Source organism: Xyrauchen texanus, chromosome 9, assembly GCF_025860055.1.
Source record: "Xyrauchen texanus isolate HMW12.3.18 chromosome 9, RBS_HiC_50CHRs, whole genome shotgun sequence".
Classification (NCBI taxonomy): Eukaryota; Metazoa; Chordata; class Actinopteri; order Cypriniformes; family Catostomidae; genus Xyrauchen; species Xyrauchen texanus.
Window position 1 is genome coordinate 428,351 of NC_068284.1, and position 23,966 is coordinate 452,316.

General features: G+C 41.0%; 2 protein-coding genes across 2 annotated transcripts in view; both read left to right on the forward strand.

Moving 5' to 3' along the window:
• The window catches only part of LOC127649414 (gastrula zinc finger protein XlCGF8.2DB-like), a 73,735-nt gene that overhangs the window by 42,042 nt on the left and 7,727 nt on the right, over window positions 1-23,966 (forward strand). The window lies entirely within an intron of this gene.
• LOC127648948 (oocyte zinc finger protein XlCOF6-like) overlaps window positions 22,163-23,966 on the forward strand; it is a 273,047-nt gene continuing 271,243 nt past the window's right edge. The window contains exon 1 of the mRNA XM_052133795.1: window positions 22,163-22,720. Within this exon, the coding sequence (XP_051989755.1) occupies window positions 22,525-22,720 (196 nt within the window). The 5' untranslated portion in view covers window positions 22,163-22,524. The remainder of the gene's footprint in view (window positions 22,721-23,966) is intronic.

Here is a 23,966-nt window from a genome sequence, read left to right on the forward strand (position 1 = left end):
ACGCCTGATCAAACACCAGTTGTATGCCAAGGCCGAGAAGTGTGAGCTCCACCTGAAGTCGGTGGCCTTTCTGGGGTACGTCATCAGTCCAGAGGGGGTAGCCATGGATGACAGCAAGGTACAAGCCGTCCTGGAGTGGCCTCAACCCTCCACGGTGAAGGAGCTCCAACGCTTCCTGGGGTTCGCGAACTTCTACCGCAGGTTCATCCGAAACTTCAGTACCATCGCCTCACCTCTCACCGCCATGTTGAAGGGGGGAGAACCAAACTCCACTGGCCCGCCGATGCCCTCCAGGCCTTTGCCCAGCTGAAGGAGCACTTCACCTCCGCACCCATCCTGCATCACCCCAATCCTGACCTCCCTTTCGTGGTGGAGGTGGATGCTTCGAACACCGGCATAGGAGCCATTCTCTCTCAGCGCCAGGGTAACCCACCAAAATTATTCCCCTGCGCCTTCTATTCCCGCAAGCTCTCTTCCGCCGAACAAAATTATGACGTCGGCAACCGGGAGCTCCTGGCCATGAAGGCTGCCCTGGAGGAGTGGCGTCACTGGCTGGAGGGAGCCAGACACACATTCCAGGTCTTCACGGACCACCGCAACCTAGAATACCTTCGCTCAGCCAAGAGACTCAACCCCAGACAGGCCAGATGGGCCCTGTTCTTCAACCATATTAACTTCCTCATTTCCTACCTCCCTGGATCCAAGAACATCAAGGCTGACTCCCTCTCACGGCAGTACGAAGCCACTTCCCAAAGTCCCACTGCCGAGCCTATCGTCCCCCCTGCGCTGATCCTAGCCCCCGTCCAATGGGATCTTATGACAGACATCACCCAGGCCCATGCCTCTGTTCCGCCTCCACCCGAGTGTCCACCTGGCTGGACTTTTGTGCCCCCCAGCCTCCGGGAGAGGGTACTCCACTCTCCCGGAGGCTGGGGGAGGCTTAACCAAGTCCCCGAAGCAACCACCGGCTGGACTGCTCCAACCTCTGCCCATACCCCAGCGCCCCTGGTCTCACATCGCCGTGGACTTCGTCACCGACCTACCAAGCTCCCAAGGGCACACCACCATTCTCGCGGTCATAGACCGGTTCTCCAAGGCTTGTCGCCTGATACCCCTACCTAAACTACCCACAGCCCTCGAAACCGCCGAGCACCTATTCCAGTACGTGTTCCGCTTCTACGGACTGCCAGAGGATATCGTCTCGGACCGGGGTCCCCAGTTCACCTCCAAGGTGTGGAGGGCCTTCTTCCGCCTCCTTAACATCAACCTCAGCCTCACTTCTGGGTACCACCCCCAGTCCAACGGGCAGACGGAGAGACTCAACCAGGAGATCATCAGGTTCCTACGCACATACTGCCACCATAACGAGTCGGATTGGAGCAAGTTCCTCCCATGGGCCAAGTACGCCTAGAACTCCCTGCTCAAACCATCTACCAATCTGACCCCATTCCAGTGCATCCTGGGGTATCAGCCCCCTCTTTTCCCTTGGTCCGGCGAACCCTCGGAGGTCCCTGCTGTGAACGACTGGCTCCAGCGCAGTGAGGCAGTGTGGGACCAGGCCCACGTCCACTTACAGCGGGTCGTGAACCGCTCCAAGGTACAAGCGGACCGTCATCGCTGTCCCGGCCCCGACTATGCCCCGGGCCAATGGGTTTGGCTCTCCACCCGAGACCTCCGTCTGCGCCTGCCTTGCAAAAAACTCAGTCCTAGGTATGTGGGTCCCTTCAAGATTCTAAGAAAAATTAACCCCGTTACGTTCCGTCTAAAACTCCCCGCTTAGTGTGTTGGAGGACACATACACCTATAAAATAAATTGGAAATGGGTAGTTAGTCTGTTGGTGGACGCATACAGCTATACATTAAATTGCTAATGGGCAGTTATTCTGTTGCTGGACACATACACCTATAAAATCAATTGGAAATGGGCAGTTAGTATGTTGGTGGACACATACACCTATAAAATCAATTGGAAATGGGCAGTTAGTCTGTTGGTGGTCACATACACTTATAAAATCATACATTCAATTGCTAATGGACAGTTAGTCTGTTGGTGAACACATACACCTATAAAATCAATTGAAAATGGGCAGTTAGTCTGTTGGTGGACACATACAGCTATACAATAAATTGCTAATGGGCAGTTAGTCTATTGGTGGACACATACACCTATAAAATCAATTGGAAATGGGCAGTTAGTCTGTTGGTGGACACATACAGCTGTTAAATAAATTTCTAATGGACAGTTAGGTTGTTGGTGGACACATAGACCTATACAATCAATTGGAAATGGGCAGTTAGTCAGTTTGGGATTACACACCAAGGTCTTTCAGGTAAAATTGGGCAAAATAGTTGGTTTGGGGTCAGATTGTTTGTCTGTGGACAGCCCCAACCCCTACAGTTGGTCCAGGGTTCTCATTGGACACATTGGGAAAAATAGTTGGTTAGGGGGCAGATAGTAGGTCTGTGGACAGCCCTGCCCCCTTCGGGTGGTCCCGGGTCTCTTTGGTCAACTTTTGGGAAAAAACTGTTGGTTAGGGGGCAGATAGTGGGTCTGTGGACAGCCCTGCCCCCTCAGGGTGGTCAGGGGGTCTCACTGGTCAATTTGGGCAAAATAGTTGGTCAGGGGCAGATAGTGGGTCTGTGGACCACCAAGGTGGCACAGTGGTCTTTGGGGGATTGCATCCCACTCTCCCTTTAAAAGAACAAATTTAATGAGGGACAGCATTGCCACGAGAGGTGTCCGCCTGCCATCGATATGAATGGCGAAGGCACCCATTAATTTAAGCCAGAGGTGGGACTTGAGGCCGCCACCACTTGGGTCAAGGCTGAACTGCAGGGGAAATGCTCATTCTGAGGAGTTTCTTTAAACGCCTGTGGCGGGGGTCTGCGGTGCCTGAGGCGGGCCTCCAGATCACAGATCTTGCCCGTGGGCCCCCATGAACGAACGGGCGCCGGCCCCCAGCCCGCAAAAAATTTGGGGGGGCTGGCACGCAGCATCCTCAAACCCACTTTCCTAACAGCTCTGCTACCACCGTTCGATTCTGTTTCCCTTAGGGAAGCTATGGAAAATTATGTTGAAGAGGCGTTAACTTCAGGCTTCATAATTCCACATCCACTGCTGCAGCAGGATTCTTCTTTGTGGAAAAGAAAGATGGTGGCCTCTGACCCTGCTTTGATTACCATGGCCTCAACTCTGTGACAGTCAAATATAGCTATCCTCTTCCATTAGTTACTTCAGCCCTAGAACAACTACGTGAGGCTTGAATTTTCACTAAATTAGACCTCCGAAGTGCAGACAACCTCATCCGAATCAGAGAAGGAGATGAATGGAAGATGGCCTTTCTTACCACAAGAGGGCACTATGAGTATCAAATCATGCCCTACTCACCAGCAGTATTCCTGTCAATACTGCTGACCAGCACAGAATAGGGGAAATGCAGTTTTGAAAAGAGTCATGTTGACCATCTGAGAGAACCATCCAGCTCTTAATTTTAAAGCACCTTTGTAACAAAGAATACTTGCAATTGCCTTGGCTGTTGCGAGAGCCTGGATGCAGTTGCAGGAGAATGTGTCGATGTTTCCTCAAGTCGATGGCGTTTAGGTTGCAATCAATTTCTTCTGCGTTGAATGAAGAAATTAGGATGAACTCTGGTGTTCATTGAATCTATGGTCCAGGTAGTTGCACATGGCTTGAGGTGTTGAGGCCTGTCAGCCTGCAATCTCATGGTCAGCACGACCATGCAGCAGGGGGTCAGGGGACAAATCCAGGGGAAAAAGCCAGGGGACAAGAGAAAGAAAAAGGCTGGACATGGCATTTTAACTTCAGCTGGAGGTCCCTCCTCTCGAGTCCAGCTTGACCAATGAGAAAGGTGCAATTCCCAAGCAGGAAATGTTCCTTTGTTTGGAAGCTGACTCATTTACATTTACATTTGGCAGACACTTTTATCCAAAGCGACTTACAGTGCATTTATTACAGGGACAATCCCCCTGAGCAACCTGGAGTTAAGTGCCTTGCTCAAGGGCCCAACAGTGGCATCTTGGTGGTGCTGGGGCTTGAACCCCCAACCTTCTGGTCAGTAACACTGAGCCTCAACCACTGAGGCACCACTGCCCCATTTGCGTGATTGGGGGGTAAGTTGTTAATGTGTGCCACTTTATGCTCTGATTAATATAGCAAGCATACAATGCATGCTGTCAGAATTATATATATACCATTGTGCAGGGTGTCACACAAGGATTCATTTGGTAGGAAACATGATACTAAATAATTTTACATTAGCTGGTAGTCCTGTCGTAAGTCATGCATAAAAAAGTATACAGTACAAAAACACTTTACAAGACAGTAATGATCCTATACACAATGTCCTGGGGATATACATGTTCATTTATGGACAGTTTGTCTATAATTTAGTGATGAGAAGTCTGTTGTTCTGGGCTTTGAGTACATTTCTTATGGGGGACAGGAGTGAACCACGCTTTCTGCATTCCTTTGCTGATAACGATCATTGGGGATCAGACATAACGGAGTTGGCTTGGGCCTACTTGGTCCTTTGCTTGTTACAGTCCTGAGACATCTGTTGGCTTATTCATTAAATAATGAATAATTGTATGTCTGATTAGTCTAGATCCTACAGCGTTATTGATATCACAGAAAATATAGATACAGTCTTATCTAGCACTTTCGATAGTGGGTTAGGGTTAGGGTCTTCAATAAAAATTAAATTAAATTAAAGAGAAAAGCCTGGCAACGTGGTACAGTGATCAAACTAATGTTCTCAAGAGAGCAGCTTGGAAAATGGAGAGTAAGAGGTTTTTCATGGTGAATGGAAAGATAGTGTCTCTAGCTACAAACAGGCTATCATAGCTGCCAGGTCTGCTTATCTGTCCAAGGATGGACTACACTTTTAAAATGGAATATATAGGTAATAAATTAATTACCAACTAAAGCCTTCATCAGCCAAATCATAAAGGACAGTGGAACTATGTGAACTTCAAGAGTTAATCCAGGAAGAACATAAAAGCCATTAGTAAATAATCTTACAATTCATACAAAATCTTTTTGTTTAAACATTAGGTGTGTGTGAGAAACAGATAAATATTTAAGTCCTTTTTCACTATAAATTCTCCTCTTTGTTCAGTCGTTTTCCACTTAAGCTTTAACATTCTTCTTCTTGTGTTTTTGGTGATTCACATTCTTCATGAATGTGCCCCCTGCTGGGTAGGGAGGAATTTCAAGCAAACATTCACATAAATATTTATCTGTTTCTCACCACACCTATCATATCACTTCTGAAGATTTGGATTTAACCACTGAGGTCATATGGATTACTTTTGTGCACCCTTTATGTGCTTTTTGGAGTGCCAAACTTTTGGCACCCATTGACATTCATTGTGAGGACCTACAGAGCTGAGATATTCTTCTGAAAACCTATATTTGTGTTCTGCAGAAGAAAGACAGTCATGCACATCTGGTATGGCATGAGGGTGAGTAAATAATGAGAGAATTTTCATTTTTGGGTGAACTATTCCTTTAAGGGTTAGTATTTAAGGTAGCATTTTGCCCAACAGTATTTAGGTGTGAACACCCTAGGAAGGGTGGTGGTTTTGCAATTCATTGAAATAATACATTCAATTCCAGGGTGGTATCTACATAGTCATTTTGCAAACTGTTTGAACTTTTAGTGCTGAATGTTGAGATTTCAAAGAATGCAACTTTAACAGTGACTGGCTGATATTGACCCCTTCAGCCAGCTTTGAATCTCTGCCTTCACTAACTCAACACCTATCAAGACTGGACTTTAAGGAAGTTCTATTTGTGGGTGATCTCAATTGGGAATGGCTGTCTTCTGCCTCCGATCATTTTAAATCTGTGTGTGATTATTTTAATTGAACTCGGTTAATTGATCATCTAAAATGCCTCAATAAATCCAGACTACTTGATTTAATCCTGACAAATGCACCTCGTAAATACACAGATATAGATATATATGCCAATGATGTAAGTGATCACTGTGTCATTGCCGCTGTGAGGAATACTAAGTGCCGTACGTTTCAACCACAAATTCTTTTAAAATGGGACAGAAAACACTTTGTAGAAAAAGCTTTTGGTCACGATCTGCACCAGTAATATTGGAATTGAATTAATCTTGTCGGTAATGTGGAAACAGTATTAGGCTTATCTTTCAAATCTTATTTTTACTCAAAATACTATTCCCAAAATCTGGATGTAAAGGTCTTTAATGGAAAGGAGGAGGCGAGAACCGGCTTGATAATATAAATATTAGTTTTAATGATAAACTTAAAAGAAGACATAAACACACACATGACGGACATGTCCGCTAACGATCTCTCTCTCCCGCACGGCCCTCTGCAGTCAGCCTTTAAACCTCACGGAGGCATAATTAGCCTAAACCGCAAGCTCAGAAAGAGACATTAGGCTGGCACTGAGGCAAGCTGCCTTTCTCATCCCAGAACTGGATGGGAGCAAACGAGCATACCGGGGAGTGGGCGGTCCATAGGGGATTACCCGGCGGAACCATACCAATTGAAGCCCCCGATTTGCCTTCAGCGTCAACCAGTGCGGCCACGTATCCATAAGTAGGCTGATGTGAAGCTGAAGTGGCTTTCCCTCGAAAGAAGGAATGCTGCGACCACAACGTTGCCATGGTCATGTTCTCGCAATAAGAACATGAACCATACACGAATGCTTCCTCAACGTGATTTTGGCCCAGGCACGTGAGGCAGTGATCGTGATCATCAGAGGCGGAGAGGTAATGACCAAATCCAGGAACTGCACAGAGATGGAAGGGCAACTTTAAAAACGTCAACGTCAATGTGCCTGCTCTAATAGAGGAAATATGCTCTTTAGAGGAAATATACCCTTTTTTTTTTTTTAATGGAACAAAACACAAATTAACAATACATTTAGACACTACTATATGGAAGAATTAATTGGACTTTAATATTTGTAACCCACAGAAGACAATCTACAAATGTGTACAATGATGCGCAAATATTTCACTATCTGCAAATGTGTATATTTACATTTGTGATACGTAAAATCATATCCACAAAAATACAGGGTGATGTGTACAACACAAAACTGTTTTTACACATTTGCAGATTACTTCCTGTGAATTTGTGGGTCATGTTACATTTGTAAGTTCCTTTTTACACATTTGTGGAATTTTGTCCAATGTGTACCGCGGAGATCTGTAAATAAACATATACACAAATATCTCACGATTTGCAAATACACACAATTAAATCTGTACAAATATCTTTTTATTTCACATACAAATTGTGAGTTACGCATTTGTGGATCCATTTCTACACACAAAACTGTTTTTACACATTTGCAAATTACTTCCTGTGAATTTGTGGGTCACGTTACATTTGTAAGTTCCTTTTTACACATTTGTGGAATTTTGTCCAATGTGTACCGCGGAGATCTGTAAATAAACATATACACAAATATCTCACGATTTGCAAATACACACAATTAAATCTGTACAAATATCTTTTTATTTCACATACAAATTGTGAGTTACGCATTTGTGGATCCATTTCTACACACAAAACTGTTTTTACGCATTTGTGGATTGCTTCCGCGCAATTTGCAGGTCACGTGACATTTGCAACTCCTTTTTACACATTTGTGGATTTTTGTCCACTCTGTCCCGCTGCGATCTGCAAAAACACATTTGTAAGGCGTACGTGTGAGAGCAGTTAATTAGCCACACCAGCAGGTGGCGGTAGCGACATTTTCTCCCATGAATTGAGAGGATATCGATCGACGACTGCACAGTCTATGCCATAGACATGTATTTATTATGTCTATGGTCTATGCCACTCCAAGGAGATATCAATCATCGACTGTGGGTTGTTTTCAACCAGTAGGTGATGGTGATAAAATGGAGAATCTTCAACCCAACGCTCGTGATCCAGGAGCGGGTTCATCCTCGTCATCTCCAGGTAAATCTGCGATGCCTACAGTTTGCTAACGTTGTGTGGTAAATTAGTTGGGTAACGTAAGCTCGCGTGAAATCATTTTGTTAAATCGAGATATTTTATGTTTCACAGTAATTGGTAGTTCACACTACAACTGTAAATAACTAGACATTAGGCTTTATGCACAGCTTCACTACTTCCTGAACTTCAGCCAGCCCTTTGTTTCTTGTCTGCCATTATTGGACAAACTGATTAATCCAGGTGTGCCTGATTATTGTTACTGAGGCCAGGCACACCTGGATTAATCAGTTTGTCCAATAATGGCAGACAGGAAACAAAGGGCTGGCTGAAGTTCAGGAAGTAGTGAAGCTGCCAGACTCATCCAGCCTGTAAACTATGTCTGCATAATCAACAATTGTTCTTTCCAGTTGAGAAGTTATTATTTTTCTGACTAGTTGTAAAAACAGTTATCGCTGTCAACTGATCATTATACATTCTGTTTTCATGGTGATAGGATCAGTGGGCCAGGACAGTTGTCCTGATCACTGCAAAATGATCATTCACCTAATAACTCTAAACAATTATGTCTGGTGTGTTTCTGTTAGATGACTATGGCAATGATGTGACAATGATTTTCTCAAAAATTTTACTAAGCCTTCCCTTTTTTTTTAGCAGCACCCTGGCCTCATCTCCTGTCCAAGCTGTTAATGGACTCCGAGTCTGACACTTTCTAGGCTACCTCGGCTGAAATAAATCAACCTTTTAATGATATTCTAATTATATGACCAGCACCTGTATACTAATGCTATGTGGATACAAAATAACTTTAGCTCAGCACTGTACATGTAGTGGTTACTCTAATGTAGGCGGTTCATGGTCTGGGCTATATATATAGCGCCCTGAGGCAATTTCAATTGTAGATGTTGCTATGTGAAATTGCATTTTTTTTTTTCAAAAATATGAAAATATTGAATGCACAAATACTATATAATTGTTAAGGAGTCTTCGTAACCTTTTTACAAAATAGAGATTCATTGTTATGTCCATGTTTAGACATGAAGCTGTGCCACAGTCCTTCAGCCCGGGGCTGTTAATTGTTTGCTGGCACTAGTGGGTTGTAGAGTTGTATGATTATGTAAACCACTCACCATTTGAGTAACCCACAAAAGACAAAATGCAAGGCAACTTATGAAGGAGAATAAATATACTGCATACTTTGCTCTGTTAGTTTGTCCATATTATTCACAATGTTTCATCTCTTCTTTTTTAGTATGGACAAAGATGGGGAGAGGGAGGAACTGGTGTTTTAACACTATTTGAATTGATTGTATTCTACCTTCAATGTGGTGGGAGAGGGTGGAATCTATAAATATACTGTATAGAGCAGCTTCAGTCATTTTACATCACAGTATGTTACAACTTATTGAAATCCAATATCCCTGAGTGGGATTTATCAAATAAAGAATGTCTGGTAATAATGTACTTTTACAAAGCATTATATAACTGACAGGAAGGTTCAACATTTTGTGTAGTCCACACAACTTCATGTATTAAATCATGAAAATGTAGACTATAGAAGACTGCTCTCTCGTCCCTCTCCTGTCCCTCCTATCACTTTCTGCAGGTGTTTCTGGCTCTGGAGCTGTGGAGTCTGGATCTGTGGTTGCGAGTCACCTGCTGCCCCCATGTTCCTGTGCGACACCCTCTGTTACGATTATTGTTACTAGTCCTATTACTATTATCATTGCAACTATTATCATAAACATTGCTATGAATATCTGTACCATTATTCGCTCTGTCTATGGCAACATTGCCGCTACTGTCTGTACCTCTGTGTGTATATTGTGTAGGCTGCTCCTCCCTCCCTCTCTCTGGCTCTCTCTCTCCCTCTGGCTCTCTCTCTTTCTCTCGCCCCCGAGCCATGGTTCTGCTCAAGGTTTCTGCCTCTTAAAAGGAACCTTGCCTCTGTAGCCTAGTGCTTGCATTGTTGGGTTTCTGTAAATAACATCAGAGAGTACGGTCTAGACCTGCTCTTGATGAAAAGTGCTGTGAGATAAGTGTTGTTGTGATTTGGAGCTATATAAATAAAATTGAATAGAATACTACAAACATTTTCAGCTCATTTATTTAAATATGAACGTAAAGCAATACAGTATATTATCGATAGTTACCTAAATACACTTGTAAGGCCTACAAAAAAGTTTAGATGGAATGGAGTCCAGTGGGTCAGCCGAGGTAGCCTAGAAAGTGTCAGACTCGGAGTCCATTAACAGCTTGGACAGGAGATGAGGCCAGGGTGCTGCTAAAAAAAAGGGAAGGCTTAGTAAAATTTTTGAGAAAATCATTGTCACATCATTGCCATAGTCATCTAACAGAAACACACCAGACATAATTGTTTAGAGTTATTAGGTGAATGATCATTTTGCAGTGATCAGGACAACTGTCCTGGCCCACTGATCCTATCACCATGAAAACAGAATGTATAATGATCAGTTGACAGCGATAACTGTTTTTACAACTAGTAAGAAAAATAATAACTTCTCAACTGGAAAGAACAATTGTTGATTATGCAGACATAGTTTACAGGCTGGATGAGTCTGGCAGCTTCACTACTTCCTGAACTTCAGCCAGCCCTTTGTTTCCTGTCTGCCATTATTGGACAAACTGATTAATCCAGGTGTGCCTGGCCTCAGTAACAATAATCAGGCACACCTGGATTAATCAGTTTGTCCAATAATGGCAGACAAGAAACAAAGGGCTGGCTGAAGTTCAGGAAGTAGTGAAGCTGTGCATAAAGCCTAATGTCTAGTTATTTACAGTTGTAGTGTGAACTACCAATTACTGTGAAACATAAAATATCTCGATTTAACAAAATGATTTCACGCGAGCTTACGTTACCCAACTAATTTACCACACAACGTTAGCAAACTGTAGGCATCGCAGATTTACCTGGAGATGACGAGGATGAACCCGCTCCTGGATCACGAGCGTTGGGTTGAAGATTCTCCATTTTATCACCATCACCTACTGGTTGAAAACAACCCACAGTCGATGATTGATATCTCCTTGGAGTGGCATAGACCATAGACATAATAAATACATGTCTATGGCATAGACTGTGCAGTCGTCGATCGATATCCTCTCAATTCATGGGAGAAAATGTCGCTACCGCCACCTGCTGGTGTGGCTAATTAACTGCTCTCACACGTACGCCTTACAAATGTGTTTTTGCAGATCGCAGCGGGACAGAGTGGACAAAAATCCACAAATGTGTAAAAAGGAGTTGCAAATGTCACGTGACCTGCAAATTGCGCTGAAGCAATCCACAAATGCGTAAAAACAGTTTTGTGTGTAGAAATGGATCCACAAATGCGTAACTCACAATTTGTATGTGAAATAAAAAGATATTTGTACAGATTTAATTGTGTGTATTTGCAAATCGTGAGATATTTGTGTATATGTTTATTTACAGATCTCCACGGTACACATTGGACAAAATTCCACAAATGTGTAAAAAGGAACTTACAAATGTAACGTGACCCACAAATTCACAGGAAGTAATTTGCAAATGTGTAAAAACAGTTTTGTGTTGTACACATCACCCTGTATTTTTGTGGATATGATTTTACGTATCACAAATGTAAATATACACATTTGCAGATAGTGAAATATTTGCGCATCATTGTACACATTTGTAGATTGTCTTCTGTGGGTTACAAATATTAAAGTCCAATTAATTCTTCCATACTACTATATCTATACACCTATAATTCTAAAGTTTTTTTGTTTTTTTTTTTGTTATGTATGCAGTATGTGTATATATATATATATATATATATATATATATATATATATATATATATACATACACATAACAATAAACAAAAAATAACAACAAAAAAAACAACAGCAAAAAAAAAACAAAACAAGAAACAAACAAACTTAATTATAGGTGTATAGATATAGCAGTGTCTAAATGTAATGTGATAAGTTTAAGGGCTAGGTTAATTTAATGTCATATAATAGTAATCATTATTATTAATAAAAAAAAATTCTGGTGATGTTGGTGAAAACAGAAGAGAAACAGAAAGATATAGATTTAAACTTAGATAGATATGGAACAATCAGTTATAATAATAATATTAATAGTTGTAGTTGTAGTATAATACTAGTAATAATAATAACAATAATACCAGTAGTAGTAGTGCTAACAATAATATCATCTCAGCTTGATGAAATTTTAGACTAGTCAATAAAATGATTGCCGATATACGAAACTCTCTAGGTCTGGGAGCCACTCCACCACCACTGGCGGGCACATCCAACAGACCTGCCCGACACCAACCCCAACTCTAATCCCCCCGGCCCCCCTTCCCCGCTGCTGGCAATCCCGTACCAGCGGTTAAGCCTCTGTGCTATGTCTTCCTCCACAAAGGATACTGGGGCACCACGACAGGCACCTCCAAATCAAGCTCACCTGGTCTGGTTGTGATCCGGCAGATGACCAGAAATCATTGTTTGGTTGACCTTTTTTGGTTTACAATCTTTTGCTGGAATTGTGGTGTGCACCAGTTATCTCCCCAGCCAGAGACACCACATCCAACCCAGATAGCTCTCCGACACAGTCATGTTAAAATAAAATAATAGAAGGGAGGGGGCAGGCAAACCAAAATTCACACAGGTAATGCCTATGCCGACAAGATGTGCCAAACGCACCCACCGACAGTACTAGAGCAGCCCCCAGACCCAGACAGTTAATAAAGTATATAAATTATAAATGTATAAATAGAATGTTTTTGGAATTGGGTTTTATAAGGGAGGCAGGTGGGAGGGATGATAAATTGTTCTATACTAATATAAATATCAGTACTACTACCACTACTACCCAATCAACAATAACAATAATAGCATTAACTATAACAATTACATGCATAATTTACATGCAAAGAAAAGAAATGAAATATATTATAGCATATAAATAATTTTTTCCCCTGTCCCTTTATTAGAGCAAAGTATGGAAATACCACAACATAAATACGAGATAAACAAATATACTCTTTTAAAGCCCTGTCAAAGCGCCCAGGGGCGTTGTTTGCAGTGGAGTGCAGAATGGAGACAAAGCCACTAGATCACCTTTAAGATGGAGCTACACACCTATCATTTTGCTGAGGATAATGAAACTGAGCAACTTGACCAATGATGATGCTAATAATAAACTGGGACCACCCTCTGCAGTGCTACCTCAGACTAACAGCCTTTCACCAGCTTCATCACCTGATCTATCATAGATCACACTGGAAACAAGCAATGTAAAAAATTCTTAGGATAATGTTGATTCACAGGGGGAGCATCACAATGGGAAGTCAGTTAAAACACCTTGAGGCAACATCCATTTTAAAGTTTTATTTTCACCAATGCCAGTACATGTCTTTCCATTGGTGCATCAGACTGGTTTCTAAATAAATACATAAAGAATGTGAATAAACAAAGAAAGTCAACAATAAATTGTATGACAAACAATTCAAAGAATACCATATATTAAACAACCCAAATGAAGATAACTTACATTAGTACCCAGCCACAACACCATATGAGAATTCCTGAGCAGCAGATACCCTTCTTAAAGGGCACTAATTAGACTCCCAACAGGCTGCAACAATGGGTGGAGCTTCAATGTCATAGGGATTTTCAACAAGGTGTCCCAAAATATGACATCATATTTTAAACTCTAGAAAATCCTGATGAAGTGACAATAGACTAAAATCCTAATCCTCAATGAAGGGTAAAGGAATAAGGCGGTAACAGGTCGTGCATGTTATATTCCATAGATCTCTATGTCAGCAACTCTGACACAGCTGTCTTTACCCAAGAAAGTCTTTAATAATTTACCAATGGGCCATAAAGCACAGGGGAGTCGGGGATGCAAAACCATATCTACAGTGGAATTCTCCAAATTACCTTGATCTTGCTGCCATTTTTGCCGAACTTGAAGATTTGGCAAATAATTACCAATAAAACTGGTCCAAAATTGATCTGCAAGGACATGGCTATATCTCCATCTCCTCTGAGTCAGAATCTTAGAATCTGCATAGATGAATTGAGGTAAAGAAGCATCTCACCACCCCATAAGTGGCAAATTGGGAGTAACAGATCCAGATCATCAGCACTAGAAGAGACATATCCCAAATGTTTAGAATTCAATATTTCTTCAACTTCAACCCATACCTGTCAAGTTTTGGATTTGAAAATAAGGGAAATTTTCCGGTGCCCACCGCGAGCAGTCCCACCACCCCAACCAAGCTCCAATAGCCCTTACATTTTAAGACAACACAAAAGGGTATATATGAAGAGCATTTATTTAAAGGCTTATTTGCATATTTTCTGTTCATTTAACATTGCTGGTCTTTACGTTTACATTTTATTTTCATTCCACACATTCTTTTCTTTTACAGTTTTTCTTTTCATTTCACATAACTTTTCTTTACTCTTTTAGTGAGTCATTGTACAAATTTGTTGCAGACTTTGCATTCTTTAAGACGGAGTGTATTTGTGGGCTGAGCCAGAGTGGTTCATTTTACATGAGAGTAGAGCGCAAACAGTTCTGTTGTCTAACGTCATCCTATTCTCTGTAACAATCTTTCGTACCATGCTAAACACCCTTTCTGAACTTGCATTGCTATGGGGAATGCATAGTAAAGCCTTCATAAGTTTTGGCAGCTCACTCAACCTCATGTCCTTTCCTACCAGGCCCCAGAATCTGTCGATTCTGTCTTCTTGGGGGAGTTGCTTACTATCTGTCACCTGATAGTCTGTGAATTCCTCTCTCATCTTATCCTCTTTCAGCCTCAACTGAGGGAACAGGGCCCCTAGCCTTTCCACTGTTTAGATCTAAACAAGTATCAAGTATACTGTGCCAAGTATTTGTTTGGTTATCAATGGGGAACTGTCCCCAGAGGATGTTGTTATGATGCGATGTAAAGCCCTTTGAGACAAATTGTTTGTAAAAATGGGCTATACAAATAAAATTGCCTTGCCTTGCCTAACATCAATAGGCTTTATGCACAGCTGCACTACTTCCTGAACTTAAGCCAGCTCCTTTATTTCCTGTCTTACATTATTGGACAAACTGATTAATCCAGGTGTGTCTGACCATTGCTAGGGTGGTTGCTAGGGTAAGTAATGGAGCTGGGCATAAAGCCTATTGGAAACTGTTTCTATTATCTACCTGTCCCTGGAGTTATGTTAAGACGAGTTGCAGGGTCCAGCATTTTCAGGTCCCTCAGGAGTGGATGGTCGAGAGGAAAGGAGGAGAACATCTTCTTAAGAACTGCCTCATAGAAGCTTCTCACAGTTCTACAACAGCATAAGAGTGACAAAAATGCATTAGTGGTATTATTTGTAGGCACACTACAGCCTATACTATCATACTGTCAAAAGATGATATCATAATATAACTACTGGGAAATATACTCACTGAAAGATTTTCTTCTCTGCTGACACAGGGAGCTCAGCGCTTCTCATTAATTTCTTTGTGTCTGCTCCGATAAAGAGATCTTCATCAGCCAACTGATGTCCATCTCCATACTCCACCTCCCTGAGAGGTACACCCACGATTGCCCTGGCTGGTATGAGGTAGCCCAGGATCCTCTTCATCAGCCTGCACATCTCCTCTTCAAGTCTGTGAATTTGTACTCCCTTTGACCGCAGATAATATCAATGGTGACAACAAAATAACAGTGAAATAAGAATGCTATAATAAGCACAAACATTTAATTATATACTATTATTCACTCATTCATTCAATATCATTGACTCCCACCTGGAAGGCAATGTTAAATTCAGATAAAGGCTTAAGGGCAGCACTCAGGAACAGGAAGTAGGTCTTCACGATTGGATCACGCAGATGGCTTGCCAGATCACGCACTTTAACACTGCTCTCCACCTCTTCATGACTATTAAAGTAGGCCTACAGTACATAGAGATACAGGGTGGCAATACATGGTTAAAATGGAAATATAGCATAGTAAACTATGTAGATATCTGCTGAGTGGAGTTACCATCCTACCTGTAGTGCATCCCACTGGTTCAGCACCCTCTGGATGCAGGTTAACAGACTCAGCCATCTGGTGCTGCAGTACCTGAGGAGCTTCAGGTGGTCTGAATCAGTGAAGTCTACAAAGAGTCTTTGTAGACTTCACATCTTTTTGCACTGAGAGATAGAAAATTACTCTGTTAGTGGTTGGAATTGTGAGTGAGTGAGTGAGTGTGTGTGTGTGTGTGTGTGTGAGTGAGTGTGTGTGTAAAGAATATGAACTGCAGGCCTACTAGGCTACCTTGTTCATGAGTTAGCCACATACAATGTTGTTACATTGTAACACACACAACATTAGGCGAGAGAAATATATGTATGCATTTACCTTTTATCAAAGTGGGTGTATATCCCCACCAGGATGTCTTCCACTGGTACCTGGGCTGCTCTGATGCCACAGCCAGTGGCCAGCTGTACCAGGTGGCACATGCAGCCAAGGTCCTGGACGTGGGGCTGGCTGGTCTACAGTCTGCTGATGACCGAGTTATGGCGGCCTTTCATAACACTCCCATTATCAGAGTTAAAGGCAATCAGGTTATCCCATGAGATGCCTCTTTTTCTATTGGAAACAGGACAAAATGCCACAAAACGTCTCAGACAAAATGTAAGGTTGTAATATAATGCAATCTACTAAACATGTCAACAACACAGTGCAGTTCCCCTTACCTTAATGCTTCACTAAGTTTTCATACAGATTTTCTGCATTTCCTACATTGCATATAGGCATCTCCAGGAATCTTGTAGCGACCTGCAGAGTGGCCTCATCGTAGAGTCTAGTTAGGATGACGAATTCTTTGTCTGTTTTTCTGTTGTTCGATTTGTCGCACATCAGTGAAAAGGGCTGAGATCGGCATGTTTTGGCAACTCGTCCTCTAGTTCTGCTGCTATGGCATCTGTTGAGTGTCCAATAATTAGCTAGTAAGTTAGCCTACAACATGTATGCCATGGGTTAATGCTCAAATGTTAGAATATTCAAACACATTTCAAACCCATTTTATACCGTTTTAGCAAACGTACAGTAGCCCAGCAGTAAGAAAGTTAGGTCGCTATATGGCTAGCTAACTTACCTTTGATGATTTGAGTAGCCTTAGTTTTTCCCGTTGAGTATTTTCGTGCAATAGCAGAGTCCGGGAACATGTCAGCTACACACTTGTTGAAGTCGTCGTGGAAGGAGAAAGGAATGTTGTTTTTGGCACACAGCATTGGCATTTTTACCTCTGCACGTGTGACCTTGTCTGCCTCGGTGGCATTTCTCGTCACGAATGCTGACATCGCCTGGGCATGTTTTTGTGCCTCTAGCCCGCGCTTGTGCTTGGTGGATTTCTCGTGCTGACATACATCATTCCTTTCTCCGTGTGAGATGCTAAAGTCGCAGTTACAAAACTTACAAAATGCGTGACTGTCTCCCACCCTGCTCCTCTTCAGAAAAGTAAATTCGCTGTCCCATTGATCGCGGTATTTACATGAGGGTTTTGTTTTTTTGGCAGGAGTGCCTTCGTCTCTGTCGTAGCGTCCATCATCCGTCTCTGTTTTTTTTCTCTTTTTTTTCCCCCGCGTTGTCACTCGTCATCTGACCTCACACACTAACCTCGCGACAACTGCCACCTACAGTACCTGTAGTAGGCTACTGCAGGTGGCAGTTATCGCGAGGCTAGTGACAGAGCTCAGATTGGGAATGTTTTGTTTTTTTTACTCCGCCCGGGCCCGGGGTGTTATTTTTTAATAACGCAGGTTAAAATATGGGAGATTTACGGGAAAATACTATTATGGGAGGACGGCGGGAAAGAAGAGTAAAATACGGACTTTCCCGGCCAAAACGGGATACTTGACAGGTATGCTTCAACCATTAAAGTCATTAGGACTTCTTCCATTACAACTTGACTTCCTAAGGTAGCTCAAAGAGCAGCCTTGATAGATCGGATCTCCCTCTCCCATGTTCCTCCAAAATGTGGAGCATAAGAGGGATTGTAGGTAAATTTAATTGATAATTCCATAACCTTTCCTGCAAGACTGGACTTAGTTGGTTGAAGGCACTTTTCAACTCTCTTTCACCCCCGTGAAAATTAGTTCCTTGATCGCTAATCTCTTCATAAGGTTGTCCTCAACAACAAAGCGACGTAGTGCCATCAAAAAACTGTCAGCATCTAGAGTAGTCAGCAATTCTAAATGAACACACCTAGTGGTTTGACATGTGACAAGTAGTCCCCATCTTTTCTCAGTCTTACGACCAGACTTGATCATAAATGACCCAAAACAGTCCATTCCAGTACACCAAAAGGGAGGCTTGAATAGATTGAGCTAAGCGGGGGAAGATCAGCCATCCTAGGCATTGTTGGTTTACTTTTCCATTTAGTACATTCCAGACACTTAGTTCGCTGATACTTATTCATAGCTTGTCTACCTTTTAAAATCCAATAATAGCACCTAAAATGAGCATAAACTGTCTCTACTCCAGGATGACCAAGTTTGGCATCTACATCAGCAATCAAAAGTTGAATGATAGTATTATTGGAATCAAGGATTATTGGATGAATAGTATCGAAGGCAAAGTCTTGACTATGTTGAAGTCGTCCTCCAACTCAAAGAATTTCAGCAATGGGATCAAACTCAGGTACAAGATTATACTATGGACTACTAGATGGAACACTCTTTCCCATTCTCAGTGCACCATACTCCTCTGCAAAATCCTTCCGTTGGGCCAGTCACAACACAAGAAGTTCAATCTGAGTCTTGTTGAGAGAAGAATTTTCAGGGTTGGCTGCCATAGCTTTAATAAGCTAATTCCATGATTTATATTCCTGAACATCCACAGTCAAAAGGTTATTTTCAGCATTAGTGAGGCCACAAACAAAAGACTTTCTTAGCTCTGTAGCATCAACTGAGTCCTCAATCCTGTCAGGGAATCTTGGCCACTGATCTATGTCAAAATAAAGGAAGGAAGGGCCTTGACTCCAAAGATTAAGCTTGGCTAGATCAACAAGGCACTTGCCTCTGGTGACGTCATCAGCTGGATTGCTGTTCGTTTTAACATATCGCCATTGTTCAGGAGTAGAATACTCTAGGATTTCTGTAATACGGTTAGCAACAAATACTTTGTAGCGACAGGTATCAGAACAAATCCAGTTGAGTACAGCCATTGAATCAGACCAAAATATTGTGTGTTGAATGGGCAAGTCAAGTTCCCTCTGCAACAAAATTGCCAACTGAACCCCAGTGAGAGCAGCACACATTTCAAGACGAGGTATGGAAATTGACTTATGAGGGGCAACTCTTGATCGGGCCATCACAAAAGGGGCCAAAACTTCACTTTCATGGTTTTCGGTCCTCAGGTAGGCTACTGACCATAAGCTTGTTCAGAAGAATTACATCAAGTTCAACAGAAATATATGATCTCAATAGAAGTAATGGCAGGAAGTTCACTCTCCCATGCTGCCCATGCTTTCTTAATAACTTCAGATAGTACTGGATCGTCCCATTGTCTCCCTTTAATCCACAATTGATGCAGCAGGTCTTTAGCTCGAGTGGTAAAGGGTATATATATATTGACTTGCAAGGACCCTATAAACATTGCGCAGGGTAAGGGTCTTGTAATCAACAGGTCTGTGTTTGTAACCTAGGGTATCATTCGCACAATGCCAAATCAATCCCAGTATGCCTTCACTGGGATCTGCACAGTCTTGACTTAACCAGAGCTCAGTATGGTCTGGATGGGTGGTTACAGATTTCTTAATGTCCTCACAATCCTCAGGCAGGTCTTTTATATGCTTTTACAGAGCATAAATCACACAGCAAGGACTACAGGTAGTTCTGAATGGTAAAACTTGCCATTCATACACATCAACAGGCTCATCTTTTCTCATGTTTCGCCACAAGAATGCAAGTGCATGTTATGGCTGAAGTAGGCATCATAAGTAGGGTATCACTATGAATAACCTTAATGTAAAGTCAAGTGGTCTAAGATGTTAAATAAAGGCACACTGCCCTATCTATGATCTATGCACTTTGTATGGTATATTTCACTGCAGGCACATGAATAGGCTTTCATCATTACTGGGGAGTCTGGGGCCCATCAAGTACACAATCTATTGTGCTATGATTTTATAGGGGTGTTTACAATTATTTATTTTCTTTATTCATTTTGCAAAAAATTTATTTCTGGTTATTTTAGGAGCATCATTTGAACATTTTCATCAGTAGCCTATATACTGTATATTGTGTAGCATTAATGAATAGACTAAAACATACTGTCACCTTTTCACAATACACAGCATAAGATAAAGTTTATCAAAATTACCTTTCTAAAATGCCTGCTGTGGAAGTATATGGTGCAGTGATTGTACAATATGGTAAAACCTTGGTATTTTTATTACAGTAGACCTATATCTTGGTATTTATATGGAAGGCTTCTCCAAAGAACATGTCCAAAAAGATGTATTGGTTTGGTTTTGGTTTTCACAATGGCATTCTATCCATACTACTCTCACTGTTTTTTGCCAAACACGGATATAACAGAAACCGTAAAAGTGGTATGGTAGTAAGGCATTTAGTACACTGTCTATTTGATCCATGGGGGTGCCACAACACATCATCGGAAAATACAGGGTGGATTTTGTTCGGCACAGATTGAACATGTACTTATGTTCAGTAGATCAGCACCCCCGAAGCGATGCCACCCTAGGCGCTCGCTTATATCGCCTAATGGATTGACTGGCCCTGACTTACATCAATAATTATGTCTGTTTATTAATGAATGATAATAAAGCACCAATAAAGTAAAAGAAGCTAAAGCAAGCGCTAAAAACAGCACACAGTTTCTCTTAATTTAAAGCAAACATCACGTTTAGAGCAGAATTCTGAGTTGTTGTTTTTTACTGCAGTACCTGTGACTGAGCTTCTAATAATGTGTGCATTTATCATATATGTGTCCCTGCATGTGGATATGAGACACACTGAAAGTTATTGTAGATATGCATGCATTTGCTTTTTTTTTTATTTCTGATCTGGCTGTTATTTCCCTATAAATACGCATGTAACAGGCAAAGTTGAAACTATTGTTGTATTGCTGTGGCACTATGTGCCAAATTTCAGAGAGCCTAAGAGGGTCTAAAACATTTTTTGATCAGATCACAAAAACCACACAAATGTGGTCAAAAAATGCATATGACCGCAATACATTTGAGGTGTAAATGCTAATCTGTCCTGTATGCAGTGAAGTGCCATCCCTCAACTGTCAATTTACTGCAGAGCTAAATCAAGATATTAAACTTTGCCAATTGTGAGCGGCTTTAAAAGAAATAACCATCCGATCGGAAAATTTAAAAAAGCAAATACATACACAATCATGAGAGCTTCACAGATCTTTTAAAGTGTGTCTGATATCAACACAGAAAAGAAGCAGGAACACTTGAAGCTACTTTAATACAGATAATCCACAAAAAAACCCTGATAATTGTGCTTGACATGTTGCGTTTATCGCTTGTGCTTAGATTAAATGTAAACTGCATCTGGAAGAAACAGCACACCATTTTTGACACTTTCTTAATCTTTTCTGACGCCGTTTTGCTTAAATATCATGCAGTAACACTGACAAAGTGATTGATGAATGTCGTCATGAAACAGAGACCCTCCCCTCCAAATCCGAACACAAGTGGTCAAAGGAGAGGCATTTAAGTGATCAGGTGTAAACAGCGATCTGTCTCACCTGACCACATATGAGATGCATCATAATACCAGGTGGAAATGGGGTCTGAATGTATTTGAAGTGGACAAATCTCAAACCAGTTTGATACATACAGAAATTAAAGGGATGGTTCACGCAAAAATGAAAATTCTCTTATCATTTACTCAACCTCATGTCATCTCACATGTGAATGACTTTCTTACAATACACAAACACAGATTTTCTGTTTCAGCTCTGTTGAATCAACAGAGTGGAAATATTTTTCTAAAAATCTTCATTTGTGTCCTGCAGAATAAATAAAGTCATAAACTTCTGGGATGGCGTAAGAATGAGTAAATTATGAGATAATTTTAATTTTTGGGTGAACTATACCTTTAAGTCACATTTAGCGTTTTCTAACACAAAGAGTTCCGAATGTCCCCTCCGAGATGCTGTTGTATGACGTCACGTAAACACGGTGGCGTTCTATAAACATTAACTTTTACGCAATAAATCCATAAATAAACGCACAAAAGTTTCCGTATTATATTATGTTTAGCACACGTTTGCAGAGACGTGAAAACAGTAAACGATATTCTCTATTTATACTCATAAACCTGTAAAAACTACCGACATTGTATTTTTGTTTGTTTCTCCATTATTCGAGTAACGGACAATAGACCGCCGCATGTTTGAAAACCGGATCAAGTAGGAATATCCAGCATCCGACATTGAATAATACGGGCTATACACGAACATTAGAGAGTAAACAGTGCTGTAAATAAGAAGTGAGTAGAAGCATGTAAATTGAGATTCATGTTAATAAATGCCGCATTATTCTCATCATCCTAAACGAAGACTTGCTTCAACACGAACAGGAATAACTCCAGGTGTTACAGCTGAGATCTGCGTGAGAAATCATTGTAAAATTATGTTTATTAAAGAAGAGAGTGAGGACATGAGTTATCCAGAAGCATGCAGTTCAAATGCCATGAAAGATGAAGATACTGAGGAGCAAAGAGGTTTGTGTTCATTCTTCATTATTGTGTGTTGATGAAGATTAAAGAATCAAAGTTTCAGTCTGTTCACCAGAGTTGGTGGTTGATGGTACCTAATGTTATCTAAAGTTGACTTAAATGACTAATAAAATGAAGCAGAGTCAGTGTTTATTATTAAAGGTATTTGTTTTTATTGAAGATGGCATGAATATAATCACAAAAATATGTGAACCCCGGGAAATATAATTCGAGCTGATCTTCAACAGTCTCAATAGATGGTGTGCTTAAATAACACAAACAATAATATGTGTTTATTGAACATGCTGTGTAAACATTCACAATGCAATTAGCAAATTAGTAGAGAGGGGGCGTTAGGTTACAAATGGGGAGCGTTTATCAGTCATAGTCAAACCGATCATCAAGTTCCTCTTTGCATTAAAACGTTTATCTAGACTTGGAATAGAGTTGGTTCTTAATTATATGGTTTGATATGCATTTATACCACGGTAGAGTTCGACCGATATTGTTTTTTTCAGGCCGATGCCGATCTTTTGAAATCCGGGTCGGCTGATGGCCGATTACTGCTGCCGATTTATTTTGGCCGATATGCGCTTGTTTTTAACCTCTTATTTGAACCTTTTATTTGAAAGATAAAATGTAACAAATAATTACTTAAGATAGACAGAATTTCTCAACAAATACATTTATTGAACACTTGACACTTAAATTAAAACTGTATAATGTAAAAACATATTGTATAAATAATGTATAACAAATATATTAAATAAACAAAGCAGGTGTTACGAACTGCTCCGAGACACGAAGGTTGAGTTCCAAATGCAGCTTTAATTAAGGGGCAATCCAGACACGTAATCCAATATTCAGAGCATCCAAGAGAAGCACAGGCATAACTAGGGATGGGTATCATTAAGGTTTTAATGGTATTACTGTCTTACCGATACTGCTTTTCAGTACGGTACTTTAACGGTATTCTTAACGGTTCTTTTTGTTATATATATATATATATATATATATATTACACAAATATAAACGTTATATAGGCACAGTGATTTAATTTCAGGAAGGTCTACTAACATTACTGTTCAGGTGTGGTCTAAAAAGAAATCTAATAATCAATTGTAAAATAACACTGCATAGTTTATCATAGATAGATTAATGCTTATTAATGCAGAAGTTATTCATTCAAGAGCTGTAAGTGATTTTCTCTTTGCCTTTTGTTGTTTGATTCGCAGTAATGGCTCAATCGTCA